The sequence below is a fragment of the Perca fluviatilis genome, chromosome 4 (genome assembly GCF_010015445.1).
Source record: "Perca fluviatilis chromosome 4, GENO_Pfluv_1.0, whole genome shotgun sequence".
Lineage (NCBI taxonomy): Eukaryota > Metazoa > Chordata > Actinopteri > Perciformes > Percidae > Perca > Perca fluviatilis.
The window spans coordinates 21,212,193-21,227,976 of NC_053115.1; the positions used below are offsets into that span (position 1 = coordinate 21,212,193).

Sequence of the window (15,784 nt, forward strand, 5' to 3'; positions counted from 1 at the left end):
ATTTCAAATCTGCTAAATGAATCAACATTACCTTTCCCATTCCAGAGTGGGCGTGTCCGATCTTTACCACCACTGGGAAACTTGGTGATGTGATCTGAAAGGTAGTAGAATAATTAAAGGGTGAATAATGATGAACAATACAGTCCTACGACTACATATCAACACACTGGAAAGATCTGGCGGTGAAACACGAGTGTCTGTTTAGAACAACAGTCACCATTCCCAGATCTATCCTGGTAACTAGGCCTATATCTAGCATTGCAAGAAATTACTATTTCATCAAAACAGTAAAGTTGACGGCCATTTTCAGATGTCCTGACATATGTCTATTTATTCAGAATTAGTCACGAAGTGCTTTGTTGACATGAAACTGCTCCTTTTGCCACCAAAACCGCAATATTTTCATTTTTATAATTATGGTTTGCATTTATGACTCGCTGATGATCACAAGCTGCATCTGAAAAGAACACTATTCATGAAATTCACAAAAAAACCTGCACAAAGGATTTTAAATTGTTTGGGTGGGTAAAGGTCATTTCTAATATTTGCTTCACAAACCTGTCCAACAATACTTCACAACAATCGTTCATACATTTCATGAATAACTGGATGAATACACCTACAGCAGCCAATGGGAGAAGAGGGAGGACATCAAAAGAGGGTACAAGAAGAGGCAAAGGATGGTGTCCCCCCCCCGCGTTTGAGGAGGCTGTCCCTAAACTGTTGAGTACATAAGAGGCTCCCTGTGTGCGACCCTCTCAGCATTCAAGACCAGAGTGTGAGGGGATCCAACTATTGTAAGTTTCTCTGTGTGTTGTCTACAGAGAGGGAGAGAGAGAGAGAGACAGACAGAGAAAGAGAGAGCAGTGGCAGCAGCAGCAGGCTTCTCTTCAACTCAAGTTTTTTGCTCCAGTTTGAATTCAGAGGTGTACTTTAAACTTTTCAATCCACAGCTGCCTTTCAGCTCAGCAGAGATCATCTTACTACTTTGACTCTTGTCTTGTGCTTCCCCCGTTGCTGCCTGATTTGCTTTTCCCGTGGAACTAAACAGGATCAGAAGAGGTTGCCGAGCTTTCATCGAGTGGTGGAGCGGTCAGAGGCAGCCAGAGTCATCATGGCTATGTCCCAGGAGCGGAGTGTGTGTCTGGGGCTTTGGGTGCTCCTTTTGCTCGGTGCAGGCATGGAGGAAGTTGTGGAGGGATGTAGCTGCCACCCAGCACACCCACAACAGCTATTCTGCAGCGCTGAGATTGGTGAGTTAATAACTGGAAACCTATTTAGTTTTTGTCCACCCAGATAGGAGTTACGAATATAAAAGCTGGTGCATTTAATGATAGTGGAAAAACGGGATTGTATGATTTTAAATTTCGCGGAATGCCACTCCTTCTTAACTTACTGATTGATGATTTGGCTTATTGGTCAACTTAATTGGATTTTCTGAGAGGGAAAAAAATAATCAAATCCAGAGTGAAAACCTACTGGGATAAGAACAAATCAATAGAGCTTCAGGTAGAGCTTTCATGGTAGTTAATTGAAAGAAATTCTATTCATAGAAATGATCAGTTTTATGCAGAAAGATATTTAAGCACTATATATGATGGCTTTATGAAATGTAAGTGTGGTGGACTGTTAGTGGACTGATTATTGATTAATATCAGTTATAACTTATACTGTAAGTGAACAATATTTATAAGACTTACATCTACACATAGTTGATCAGCTTCTCTTACTGTCCTTTATTTTTCTTATATACTAAAGGTAAATACAGATAAATACACTACCGGCCTTTTACTAGAAAACAGGGCAGCCTGCTTTCTGTTTTTGTAGTTACATAATTGAGTCGTCTAGCTCTCAATTCACATCACACATCACAAAAACAAACCCTAACAAAACAGCCAGTGCCAAGTGGCCCCAGCCTACTTTCTATCTATCTATCTATCTATCTATCTATCTATCTATCTATCTATCTATCTATCTATCTATCTATCTATCTATCTATCTATCTATCTATCTGTCTGTCTCTCTGTCTGTCTCTCTGTCTGTCTGTCTGATGCCCCCGACCCCCCCACCTTAATCCAGTTATTTTTTTGTCTAAGCAAAACAGGCCAAAACCAACACTCTGCTCTGACTTTGATTACTTGGCTACAGACTGTGGAAAGCTGGAATATGTGCTTCTGTCAAAGGTTACTCTCCAGCAGAGGAGAAAGACAGAGAGAAAGAGAAAGTAGACGATGGAATTGCTTTGACTGTATTTTAGTCTTGTTTTTCTAATTGGTGTGCTTCAGGTTTAGAGAGGGTCAGCTCCCTCAAAGTACTCTGAAAATGTCTAAAAAAAAATAGTCAGTCTGAAATGGAGGCTGAGACCTGTTTTCAAAACCGCCATAATTCAAATTAGATCTGGGTTATGAGAACACAATGAGAGTATTTGGGGCAGTGTTTTTAGGACAGAGTTTTACATATGACGTGTGTCATCTAAAGAGTGAGAGAGAGGTCCTGTAAGATCATGAAGTCTACGCTGAACAACCAAAGAATCGGTTGGTCTTTTGTTCTATTCATTCATTGGTCACATGAGAACCCCAAAACTGTTTAACATGACACAAAAGCAATGCATGCTGCATGTTATTCTCACATAAACCATGTAGCCAACATTCAAAAACTGAAACTATTCAAACAAATATGTTACAAAGCAATGCAGCTCATCAGCAAACGTTACATGTTGAACCACTTTTTCTCTCTTTTTTTCTGTTTGAACCACTGAACCTAAACAAAATGGATTCCAATTGACCGTTAGCTAAACCCCTCCCCCAATTGACCAATTATCGATCTGTAACCAGTTACAGTAGGTCTGTCGAGCTTTGGATTTCTCCACATTTTAAAGCTGTGTGCATGGGGATGTGGCGATAGAGCAGAAATGCAAAGACTGTTTCAAACTGTGTGTTTCTGTTCTAAAGTGAGCTGCAAACATTAGCATGTTTTGGCTAACTAACTTACTAGCATCCAAAGCCGGGCAGCATATCATGAACTAACTACATAATTTGTAGGATTACAGGTTACGTTAGAAAAAGCCTCCTTCAGGACTGAGACATCCGCTGTCTAGTAGTTAGCCCCTGTGCGAGAGTCGGTTTGGGATGCTGCTTTCAGAGTTTAGTGTATAATGTTAGCAGCTCTGTCCACATCTTGGGGAAGTAAACACTTCAGCAACCTCAGCACAGTCACTACCCGAGATAGCGTTATATTACACACATAGCCCTCATCCTCAAAGGCTTTTCTCCTCTAATGTTAAAAGTGAAACATACAGAGTTAAATAAGAACAATAAAGCAAAAATCATAACTTCTGTCCAGTCCCAATACACAAGTATCTTTTTTTCTGTAAGCTAAGCATCCAAACGGGTATGTCCGAACAAATAGACATTACATTCTCCTCTATCATACTGTACTGCATGTAATACTGGGGCTAACTACTTATACTTTGCAGTACAAAAACAATGCTGCTTCAGATCAGTCTTTTGGCATGATATCATGCATGTTGCCACTAAGCGCATATTTAAACGAGTCAGCTGGACAAGCCATGGAGCTAATTAAAATTAGTTAGCTAGCTAGCAACAATAAAATATGCTAGTGACAGTTGTCATTTCAGTTGGCAATATGAAGGTTACTAGCTAGAATTAAGAAGCTGTTTCTGTCTCTGTGTGAAATTAAGGTTGTGTTTCTACTGTTTCAAAAGCGATAAGCCTGCCACCACTATCACTGTAAACTGTGTAGGTACTGAGCAGCAGCGAAAAGCTTGCAAAACATAGCAACAGTAACTATGGGGGGTGGGACTTCACAAATGGTCAATTAACCACAGGTTCTTTTTTTTTTCCTTGGGGTATGCTCGGGTCTGTGTTTAATTTGTATGAGTCCACCTCTGAATGGATACAGGAGCCAGTGGTCCCTTTTAGGTAGGATGCAACTGGACCCATGAATATAAAATAAGGAAAATCCCTCACTTACACTTAGTGTGTCTAAGAGAACTTTTCATTTGGCGGCATCTGTTGTTACACTGTCCTGGATGTTTTCTAAGCATAGGCTCGTGGTGGCCTTTAGTTGACCTGACAGCGCTGTCAGAGTCGATGAGCCCTTTGAATAAAGCTGTACATCTGAGTAATATCCCATCTGGACAAACCTTGGACAATTCCCTGGCCATGTTTGTGTATTTGAGATTGTGTGTATGAGTGTGAGTGTGTGTGTGTTGGACAGAGGCCAAGCCATGCCAACACAGCCTACTCCATCTCTCTCTCTTTCTTTCCCTCTCTCTCCCCACTTCATTTACATGTCTAAAGGCTTGGTCTAATGGTCTGCATACTAACAATATCAGTGTGAAAGCCCGCTGACAGTCCAGCTTTGTGAGCATGACAAGGGTGCCAATTCATCAGGGAGGGGGGAAGTTACTTACTACATCAGTTCTCATGGAACAAGTTTGCAATATTTCTGTTTGGTTATGTAGCTCTGAGGCAGATGTACAGTCACTTTCACTCTGCAGGCGTGCCTGTCCTTGTTCCGGTTCATAACACAGCTGCAGCAACTGGATTGAGTCGGTAACCAAGCCTGCACAGTTCAAAGATGTCTAGGTGGGGGGTAAACATTTCAGAGAATCTGGGCCAAGAGAATCATTTTAGGAGGAGACAGCAAACTTGGAATAAAATGAGTTTTACTGTTCAGTTATTACTAGTAATTTCTACAATAAATGTCATTTAAAATGTACAATCACTGGCCAAAAACTATTATGTCTGGAAGGTGATCCAACTAAAATCACTGATGCTGTAATGAAAAATTACTGTACTATTTTTGTTTAATTGGCTATAGCAACTTCTGTCCTCTTCCATGTTGACTGATAATCGGCCAATGCTCAGACTGCCAACTATTTCATCCTTACACAGTACACGGTTATGCTATGGTGTATTACTTACCATCAGTAGGCCACATAGACCCCTTATTCTGTTCAGAAAGGAAAATTTTAATGGGGCAGCTAATTTGCCAAAGCATCTACTTTCAGATAGGTTTCTTCTTGCCAAAGGAGGTGCAGATCAAAGATTTAAGTCATCGTTGGCACAGTGTTTTTCTGTGTAGTGATCACAACAGCCATATGTAGTGGTGTAATCGTAGTTGAGGAGATGGGTGTTCAGTGTTTAATAGAAGAGGTGACATTGGCCTTTAAAAACAATATATTTTTTTCAAGATAATTTTTGGGCATTTTAGGCCTTTATTTGATAGGACAGCTAAGACATGAAGGGGGAATGACATGCAGCTAAGGGTCGCAGGCTGCTGCGGCGAGGACTGAGCTTCTGTACATGGGGCGCACTCTCTACCAGGTGAGCTACCCAGGCACCCCATAAAAACAATACTTGCTGCATTTTTTTAATACCAATAACCAGTGGTGGAAGTATTTTCTTAAGTAAAGTAGAGCTAGACAGATAAATCTGCTGGCCTGATATATAGGCAACTAAGACTGTATGAAGGTTGGATTCTGCTCGTACAAAATTTGTGTGAAGTGGGAGTTAATATCAGATTGTTAGTTTTGGATAGTTACAGAAAGGTCAAACACAGCCCCCACTAATCTGACATCGAAAAGGTGTGAGGGGAGGGTGTTTCCTAAGCTTTTTAAGTATACTGGCAGCTTTGGCCTATCACAGAAAAAGCAGCCAATAAGTAACAAGAAATTGCAGTACAGATGCCTAAGATATGTTTCAGGCAATTTAGAAACAATGTGTCTCCATTACAGACTTTGTCCACCAGAGACGAAATTTATTTTTTCAGCTGTAAAATGTTCTGCTCATTTCTTGGTCACAATTGTTTAATTTAATTTAATTTAATTTAATTTAATTTAATTTAATTTAATTTAATTTAATTTAATCTTTATTTGTCAGGGACAGTGCGTATTAATAAACATTTCTGTAAATATGTCAGAATTACAATCTGCAGTCCCTGGCCAGATGTTACAATAGGCTCCCTTAAAAGCAATGATAGGCATCCTAACATGAGCATGACATTAAATACAAATATAAATACATGTGCACTAGATAAAATCACATTACATTCTTGTCTTGTTTACAACAACAAAAATTACATTTTTAAAACATTGATGCATTACCAATGAATACTTATGGTTCTTAAGTTGAATACATGTTTATTTATTTATTTTATTTATGTTATGTGTTTATATGAAAAAATCAATATCATCTCACATTACATTTTTAAACTCTCAACAAACAATATCAGCATCAGCCTAAAACATCCAGTATTGGTCAGGCTCTTATTTCATGTAATAGTCCTACATGCAAAATTTAGCTTGAGCTGAAGTAGGAAAGTATGGGCAGAAAGTACAAAAAGTAAAAGTACTTATTATGTTATAAAGTATTGATACTTTGGCCTTTAAGCTGCATTTTAATGTATACTTTACTTGTTTGGTGTTACATCAAACTACTATACTACTACAACCTAATATACTGTACTAGTGCAACTGAATTTTTTAAACAGCAATATGCCTAGTGTTGCTTTTATAAAATATAGTCAAATATACTTCGGTAAAAGTATAAAGTAACATAAAATGGAAATACTCAAGTAAATTACAAGCAACTTTAAATTCTACTTAAGTACAGTTATTTATGGCTTCACCTACACTACTGGTCAAAAGTTTTAGAACACCCCAATTTTTTTAGTTTTTTATTGTAATTTTAGCATTTCAAGTCCAATGAATAACTTGAAATAGTACAAAAGTAAGTGGAGAACTGCCTGAGGTTAAAAAAAAAAAAGTAAGGTTACCCAAAACTGACAAATGGGTTAACAAAGTAAAGCTGTTCTGCAGCAATGGAGGTTGATCAAGCTTTGAAAGTTGGTGCTACCAATTCCCACAGGTGCTCCAACTTGTCTGGGTTACTTACAACCCCCTCTGTTTGTATAAAAGTATTGTTGGAACACACTGTGGTACCATACATTATTTGAACAGTATTGTACTGCAGAAAGTAGTGTGTTGCTATAAAAATGGCGGGAAAAAGGCAATTAACAAAGTAAGAGAGACAGAACATCCTAAAACTTAAGAATGTTGGTCTTTCCTACAGAGAAATTGCGAAGATAGTCAAGGTGTCAGTGAGTACAGTATTCTTCACCATCAAAAGGCACTTAGAAACTGGGGGAAACTCTGACAGGAAGAGGTCTGGCAGACCCAAAGCCACAACAGAATCAGAAGACAAGTTTCTGAGAGTCAACAGCTTGCGTGATAGGCGGCTCACAGGACAGCTTCAAGCACAGCTCAACAGTGGTCGTAATAAGCAAGTCTCAGTTTCAACTGTAAAGAGAAGACTTCGAGCTGCAGGTTTGATAGGTCGAGTTGCAGCAAGAAAGCCATTGCTAAGATGTCAGAATAAGAAAAAGAGGCTTGCCTGGGCCAAGAAACATCGTCAATGGACTACTGAAGACTGGAAGAAGGTACTATGGACTGATGAATCAAAATTGAAATCTTCGGTTCATCACGCAGGATTTTTGTATGCCGTCTAGTAGGCGAAAGGATGGTTCCTCAGTGTGTGACATCAACTGTCAAACATGGAGGAGGAAGCATGATGGTCTGGGGCTGTTTTGCTGGATCCAGGGTCGGTGATTTGTACAGAGCGAAAGGCACCCTGAACCAAAACGGCTACCACAGCATTTTGCAGCGCCATGCAGTACCCTCTGGTATGCGCCTAGTTGGTCAGGGGTTCATCCTACAGCAAGATAATGACCCAAAACATAAGTCCAAGCTATGCCAGAACTACCTTAGGAAAAAAGAACACAATGGTAAGCTTAAAAACCTGGAGTGGCCAGCACAGTCACCAGACTTAAACCCCATTGAGCTGGTTTGGGATGAACTGGACAGAAAAGTGAAAGCAAAGTAACCTACAAGTGCCACACATTTATGGGAACTTCTGCAACAGAGTTGGGAAGAACTTTCTGAAGAATATTTGATTTCCATTGTAGAAAGAATGCCACGAGTGTGTTCGGCTGTTATATCTGCCAAAGGGGGCTACTTTGATGAGTCAAAAATTTAGAATACATTTTGGTTTATAAATTGATTCCATGATTTCTTTTTTAACTTCAATTATTTATTTTCTTCTATTCTTTCATTTCAGAGTACAATAAAACATTGAACTGCATGAATTTCAATAAAAACCTGGAAAAATTGGGGTGTTCTAAAACTTTTGACCAGTAGTGTACTTCAGCAAAAGTATAAAGTAACATAAAATGGAAATACTCAAGTAAATTACAAGCAACTTTAAATTCTACTTAAGTATAGTTATTTATGGCTTCACCTACAGTATATAAATACCAACAAATTGAAAAACACCTTGACGAAGATTACAAAAATGTATCCATGCCACTCCAATGTACAAACCCATTAATCAAACTGAGCTTTTATTCTTTGCATGCAATTTTTAGGTCACAGCTGCATGTGTGTAGGTGAGTTTACAGGCAGGTGTGCCAGACACTTTAAAGTGTATTGTAAGGTATTATAGAGCATCTATTCACTTGCACACCTCTCTCAAGTTATCTGTCTGTGCATTTGTTTGTCTGCCTGCCTTTCTATCTTCTTGACTACGTTTTTTTTCCTCAACCAATTTCACAGAACACACAGAGCTCGGTGGTGTAGTTATGCGATGAGGCGAAAAGCACAAACATGGTTTGCAGAGCTGTGTGAGAGGGTGAACATAAGGAGGGGTGCTGGGTCACACTTTCTCTTTCTCTCTCATACTGTAGCTTTTCTCTTTCCTTTACGGCTATACCAAGGTTACTTGCTGCTGTTTCTTCTCTATTTCCATCTCACTCTGGTGCATCTAGGACCGTTTTCTCTATTTTAGAGAGAACAACATGGAAGACAAGGAACAACAGCTCTATAGCAGAGTTAATGGGTATTAGGCAACCTATTGCATGATTTGTATTGCTAACCAGGATTATACACAACAGTATAATCAAGCATCTAAGATAAGCCCCGCCCCCTTACTGTTGCTACGCCTGTTAAGCACATCTCACACAGTACATAGTGCAGTTTACAATGATAATGGAGGCAGATTCAAAATTCTTGGTAATTTTTGAAACAATTGGTTCATAATTTCTTACAGTGGTAGAGAAAAGTAGGTTTATATTTCCTAGCTGGCGGGATTTGATTTTGTTAATTGAAATGATGACTGTCGCTCGCAGATTTTATTAGCAGGAGATAGCTAATTAATTATTAAACAAATGTTAGCTTTATGAGTTGGTTGAAAATGCTGTCTCCGGCTGACTTTTTAATGTTCCCAAATGATGTTCATATTTATAAACAGAATGTTTTAATTTTAACGTCATTAGAGAAAAGCTGTTTTGTTGAGGACTAAAGTCCAATTTATGGTTCTGCGTTGAATCTACGCTGTAGGTACCTATGTAGGTATGCATAGATACAGACCCTACGCCGTAGCCTGATGTGCACCTGCAAATGTAACTACATGTTGCCGCAACTTGTCTGCAACAACTGTGATTGGTCCACTTGGCTGGGCTTTGTAGCATTGCATTTCCCTTTAATCATTTCCGGGTTATACTTCTCTGTGAACAACATTAAATCAAGGAGAGAGTTACATACTACGGTTTTCCGACCGTGGTCAGAAAGCACAGGGGAGACACTTTGTTTCTCCTACTCCACCGCCGGAGTTGGTACTGGTTTCAAAGCTAAATACCGTCACTGTCTCTACCACACACTCCCCACGCACACACATACCAGCTCTGCTATTCTCTTAAAGAGATGCGCTTGATCGACGCACACACACCAGTGCACAAGTATATATCCTCGCAATGGCGTAGGCCACTTACGTAGACTACAGCCATAAATATGCCTTAACCAATGTTTGCAGAACTAAACGCTATCTCGGATAACAAGTTAGCCTAGAGCTGTTACATTGTAACCTTCCCCAAATCCAAAAAGCAGAACAAAGCTGCTAACATTATCCTCGAGCTTGTCGTGAACAGGGCTTTTTTTAAACGTAACCTCTAACCCCACAAAACAATGTAGTAGCCTATGAGATTCCCCTGACCTTGAACAAAATGCTAGGTTACTACTGTAATAAAAAAATAAGCTAGTTAGCCAGACATGCTAACGTTTGCAGCTTATATGTTAGAGGAGTCAACCAGTTTAACAGTTAGTAAATAGTTTAACACACTGTTTGATCCATTCCTTACATTTTTGCTATTGTATTTTGGGTTTTAATACAGCCTTACTACAGTTTTAAGTACATGATGATTTCTAAAGTACTCTACTCAATACTACTGCATTGTTCTACTGCATTTTTTCTGTTAATGTTAGTTCATCGTTAATGCAGCTGTCTGTCAAGTCACTGTGTTGGACTTATTGATAACCAGAGAGAAAGCTGTAATAGTAAACTTAATTATGTTTGATAGATTGAGCCACGGCAGTGTTATTAGTTTAAAGGAAATGTTTGACAGTGAATTTAACTTGGCACTTAACATAATGACTCATGCAGATGTCTAAAAGTGCAGATTTTATGAGCTTGATGGAAAGAAAAATGTGGTTCTGTAGCAATGAAGTCGGTATTAACACTGTTTGATTTGGCACAAGTACATGGTGTGGTCTGTGTAAGTACAACAGGCATCATTAATAATAATTTTATTTTTTAAGTGTAATGAGTGGTTTGTTTTTAAATGAGAGGTTGTACAATTAGAAGACACTGTTACCTTCCTGTTACTGTAAAAAACATAGACCAATTATCTTGCTACTTTACCCTTCTACTTGACTACAGTATGGGATAAAATAATGTGAAGTCACTTCTGTGCCAGACATGGCTTGGCTTGACTATAAAGTGTGTGTGTGTGTGTGTGTGTGTGTGTGTGTGTGTGTGTGTGTGTGTGTGTGTGTGTGTGTGTGTGTGTGTGTGTGTGTGTGTGTGTGTGTGTGTGTGTGTGGAGTCAGTTAATGGGAGTGTGCAAGCAGAAAGCTACTTGTTATTCCATATGGGTTTTGATTTCCCTCCCGGAGGAGAGTATGGAAACATCCTGTATCACTACTGAGAGGAACTGCTACACTGTGTGTGTGGGGAGAAAGACCAGTGACAAGTAAAAATATAGAAAAAGATGGAGGGAAAAAGGAAGAAAAAACACATCTATCTATCCATGTATATATCCGTCTGTCTGTCTGTCTGTCTGTCTGTCTATATATCTATCTATCTATCTATCTATCTATCTATCTATCTATCTATCTATCTATCTATCTATCTATCTATCTATCTATCTACTAGAATGTTTTCCATTGTCTCTGGCACGTAAATCAGATTCTTATCTCATCCGCTGCATTTATTTGGCATTTCAGTTAAGCCTAATCCTCCTTCCTTTCTTTTTTCTTCTTTCTTTCCCTGACAGTGATAAGGGCAAAGATCTCTGGAGAGAAAATAGTGTCGCCTAGCAACAGCTCCTCACCTTACATGAAGATGATCCAATATGAAATCAAAATGATCAAGGTGGGATCTCTGGACAGCAGTAATAGCTGCTGCGGGTGCAGACATACACCATTTTCTTTTACCGTTTTTGCTGCTGTGTGTAGCTTTATAATTTATACAGTATTGGCTGAATGCAGTCTGTCAGGAAAAGTAATTAATTTATTTACAGCCAGCTTTATTTATACATTTAGGAGTTGACTTCACATCTGTTTGATGACTGAGACCCAGTATATTATATTTTGGGGACTCCTGACTCCTGCTTACTTGCTGCCACATCCTGTATATAGAGTACTTAATTTATATTAGGCCAGGCTTATACCGTTCCTTCTCCACTCTCTTCCCTCTGTATGTTTCTGTGTCCAGATGTTTAAAGGTTTTGACAAGGCCAAGGACATCCAGTATGTGTACACTCCAGTCTTCTCCTCACTGTGTGGAGTCAAACTAGACTCCAACAATAAAGCAGGGTATTTGCTCTCAGGTAAAGTATGCAATGGTCAGATTTTTTATATTGCACTTTTGTAGGAAAAAGCAAGAGAAAGTTCAACATTTTGGAAAATATGAGAAGGTCGATATGACTTTTATGTCTGTATGGTAAAGATATGGCTATAGCCAGCAGCCGGTTAGCTTAGCTTAGCATAAAGACTGAAAAAGGGTAATAAAATCCACGAACCAGCCCCTCTAAAGCTAACACCTTACACTGTATCTCATCACTGTATCCATGCAAAAACCAAGACCCAGGCTAGCCTTTTCCTCCCTCTTTCAAGTTTTTTGCTAAGCTAAGCTAACCATACTATTATGCGAGTGGTATTCATTGTCTCATGTAACCCTTGGCAAGAAAGCAAATATATGTATTTCTGAAAATGTCTTTTAACAAGCAGATGTGTTGTAAACATTGTCAAATATTGGCCATTTTATGGCAGTCAACCTGAATTCTATTAGATGTGAACTAATGTTTGCTTAAATAATAATCCCTAAAGCTGTAAAATACAGCAACATAACTTCATTTGAAATTTAGTAAGTGGTCGTGTTGTAATGTCACTAAACAGGAAGTATGTGGAGTGATGGGAGAATTTCTATTGGCCAATGCGACCTAGTTGAATCCTGGGACAACTTGTCACTGTCACAGAAGAAGAATCTCAACTACAAATACCAGATGGGCTGTGAATGCAGAGTGAGTAAGGACAGTTTGTCCCACTTATCTATCTGTCTTAGAGATGCCTCAAGAAACAAAGCAACAGATAAAGTAAAAAAGGGTCACGTTTCTCATCTCTCACTCTTGCTCAAACCTGGTTTCCATTTTAGTACATAGTTTTTTTTTTCAGTCAACGCTTGTTCGTAGCATCATGGGTCTATAGAAACAGTTTCCATTCAACTTCTACCCCAACAAACCTCTTATTCATAACACAGGGGAGGCCAACTTCAGGAATAAATAATGTGATGAATGAGTAAATAAACAGGATGACTTCAAAATTCTTCTATCCACAGATCAACACCTGTTACACAGTCCCATGTGCGTCTACAGGAGAAAACGAGTGCTTGTGGACTGACTGGCTGCTGGATAACAGCCTAAATGGGGAGCAGGCTCGGCAGTACGCCTGTATCCGCCGCTCTGACACAACCTGTAGCTGGTACCGGGGTGGACCCCCACCTGAGAAAGACTTCCTGGACATGGCTGACCCTTGACCTGTAATTCTGACATTCATTTTTACTACATTTCACTACTGCAAAGTCCTGAGAAACATTTCCTGCTTTCGCTTATGTAGCTCAAATTTGGTATGCAAGTAGCAACTGATTTAATCGAACAATTGGCTGATATTCAAGGGAGTCCCATTGCTGAGCTTCTGTTTGCAGAGTTCAGGTGGTTGCTAAAGCAATGCTACGAATATCTTTGCAAACAGCAGGGGTTGTCATCCTTCCTCTGACTCCGATTTTTCTCGCTCTTACACATTCCACTTCACTTGCTGTTTTCCACAGAATAGGAATAGCAGCACACCAGCCACTGCAAATTATTCATCCCAGAGTGAATCTTGTCTTTATTTCTGATGGCCTTTTTGAAATGCATAACCTTGACAAATACTGAAGACCTCATATTTTTGTTAATGCATAACTTACAAAAGGTCATGTCATTTTAGAAAAAGCTGCCAACGTCTGCCACAATCCTGCATTGCAAAGTTTATTTTACACACTGTAAACAATTATTCTATGCACTAAATTTTTGCAGGTAGACCGCAGCACTGCCACATTTTCCCCACACATTATGGTGGTGTTGAATTCTTACCTTTGAATATTATAACTGAATAACTGTCCCATGCAAATTAGAATGCACTGTATATATATATATATATATATATATATATATATATATATATATATATAGAGCAAAGCAACACCAGACATTGCCCCAATTAATTATATTTTGACAAAATCTGACATCAATTATATATGACCGTAATTCTTGCACATCTAAATCATCACAGTTTATACTCTCAAATTGCTGAGAATGTAAGTATTGTACCTGGGTGAGAATTAACATTTTAAAGGCTAACTGTATCTTTGTTTTATAGCATAGAAATTGTTATTTTGTGGTTGTGTGTGTTTAGTTTCCTTGGTTGTACCATTTCCTGTGCCAAAAATCTAACCCAGCGCTTTAACAACAGCACTGCCACCTGTAGAAGCTAAGCCACCTCCCCTTAGAGGAAATGATGTAACAGGACAAGGTTCAATTCACTGTTTTTAACTCCTTAAAAACAGGAATTGGATTCTCCTCAATGTTCAAGTTCAAGAAAATATAGTAAACACTTTGATACAAGACGTTAACCAACAAAAAGAGAAATAATATTATATTTGTATATGAGCTATAATTAGTGATTTAATTGTTGTTTTATAGGCATTATTTAATATAATGACACAACATTCATTAAAAGATCTGAATTGACCCCTGTCTTGTTACTGGATTACTTCACTAAAGTCATAGCGATTAAAATCCATTATCACTTAATATCTCTATGCATGAGCCACTATTCAAAGATCATATTATGGTCACAGTTCAAGTTGCACAATTAAGTAATTTGGCTGACATGTTTCAAACATCCTATTTTGAAATATTTTAATAATAAAATATAGACTTTCATGACATGATATAATAATAATGCGTACTAACTGTATGGCTTAAGTGAAGCATTATCAAACAATTTCATGTTTGTTTTATACTGAAAGAATTGTTTGGGTTTGTATTTATGTCTCTGTTTCTGTCTATATAGAGTTTTCTATTTCCATGTACCAAAAAAGATTGTATATAAAATGTCTCAATGGAATAGTGTGACACAGATTTTTTTTTTCCTCTTCAGTAACCAAAATGTCAGAAAATACTCTTACTTCGATGAAAGCTCAGGCGTGACAGAATATCTCTAACAAGCCAGAGTAGTAATGAAAAAGCACTATGGTGCCTCAAGAGCAAAGTATATATTTCTTAAACTTCACCTCTATAATATACCTTGTGAATAGTAAGTAAAGGCATAAAGAAAATAAGCAAGTTCACCTTTAGCATGTGTACTATACAGTAAAATACTACATTTAATATTTGTCTTATTTTGTAATCTTTTGGTAACCTCAAAAAATTATAATACTTAACTAAAGCATTTGAAACATTAAAATATAAAAGTACCACATAGTAATTGCAATGAAGTGAACTTAGGGAACTGGGGCTTCAGCAGTAGCTAAATAGCAAGTGCAAAGAATTCTATTAATATAGTAATATCCTAAAATCTACAGTAATTGGCCGACAAGATTATCTCTCGTTTTTGGAGAACATCTCACCGCCCTGAGACAAAGAGTTAAACTACTATAAACACGGTAATATAAATATCTAAATGTCAAGATTATTAATGGAAACATTTTTTCATTTGTTGAGAAGCTGTGGTTTTGGAGGTGTGAGTTTGCTGAAGGGTTACTGACAGTATAAAAAGTGTAAATCTTACCATGTCTTTGTAGTTGGGGTAGAAAGTCTGATCAATAAGAGGGATCCTCTCTGAACCCAGCCTCTTCTGATTATTGATCAGCTGGGAAAACTGGCGGGGAGGAGGACAATGAAAAGAGAGAAAAACAGCAAGAGAGAGTCAACTGCATTGTGAAGACAGGTAAGTGTAATGTGTTACAACAGTAATACAGTACAGAACAGTGACATTATTCATATCATGTAATAATCATTGTCATAGCGCTTTTTAAACTGCACTTGAAGCCACAAAAAGTCACGATAAGAAACTCCTTAATTCAAAATGAAATTTACAGAAACAGCTGCA

General features: G+C 38.2%; 2 protein-coding genes across 3 annotated transcripts in view; one reads left to right on the forward strand and one right to left on the reverse strand.

Annotated features, from left to right (window-relative positions):
- syn2b (synapsin IIb) overlaps positions 1–15,784 on the reverse strand; it is a 78,829-nt gene that overhangs the window by 15,475 nt on the left and 47,570 nt on the right. Inside the window, exons 5-6 of the mRNA XM_039797788.1 lie at positions 15,464–15,553; positions 32–94 (exon numbers count right to left, since the gene is read on the reverse strand). Coding sequence (XP_039653722.1) covers positions 32–94; positions 15,464–15,553 — 153 coding nt within the window. The remainder of the gene's footprint in view (positions 1–31; positions 95–15,463; positions 15,554–15,784) is intronic.
- LOC120557455 (metalloproteinase inhibitor 4-like) lies at positions 740–13,829 on the forward strand. 2 transcript variants are annotated; one of them, XM_039797790.1, is made up of 6 exons: positions 765–797; positions 1,052–1,253; positions 11,410–11,507; positions 11,850–11,964; positions 12,533–12,657; positions 12,972–13,829. In XM_039797790.1, exons 2-6 carry the CDS (start codon positions 1,115–1,117, stop codon positions 13,167–13,169), a joined length of 675 nt encoding a protein of 224 aa, XP_039653724.1. In that variant the 5' UTR covers positions 765–797; positions 1,052–1,114; the 3' UTR covers positions 13,170–13,829. The 2 variants fall into 2 exon arrangements, with proteins under 2 accessions (XP_039653723.1, XP_039653724.1); XM_039797789.1 differs by having other exon boundaries at positions 740–1,253.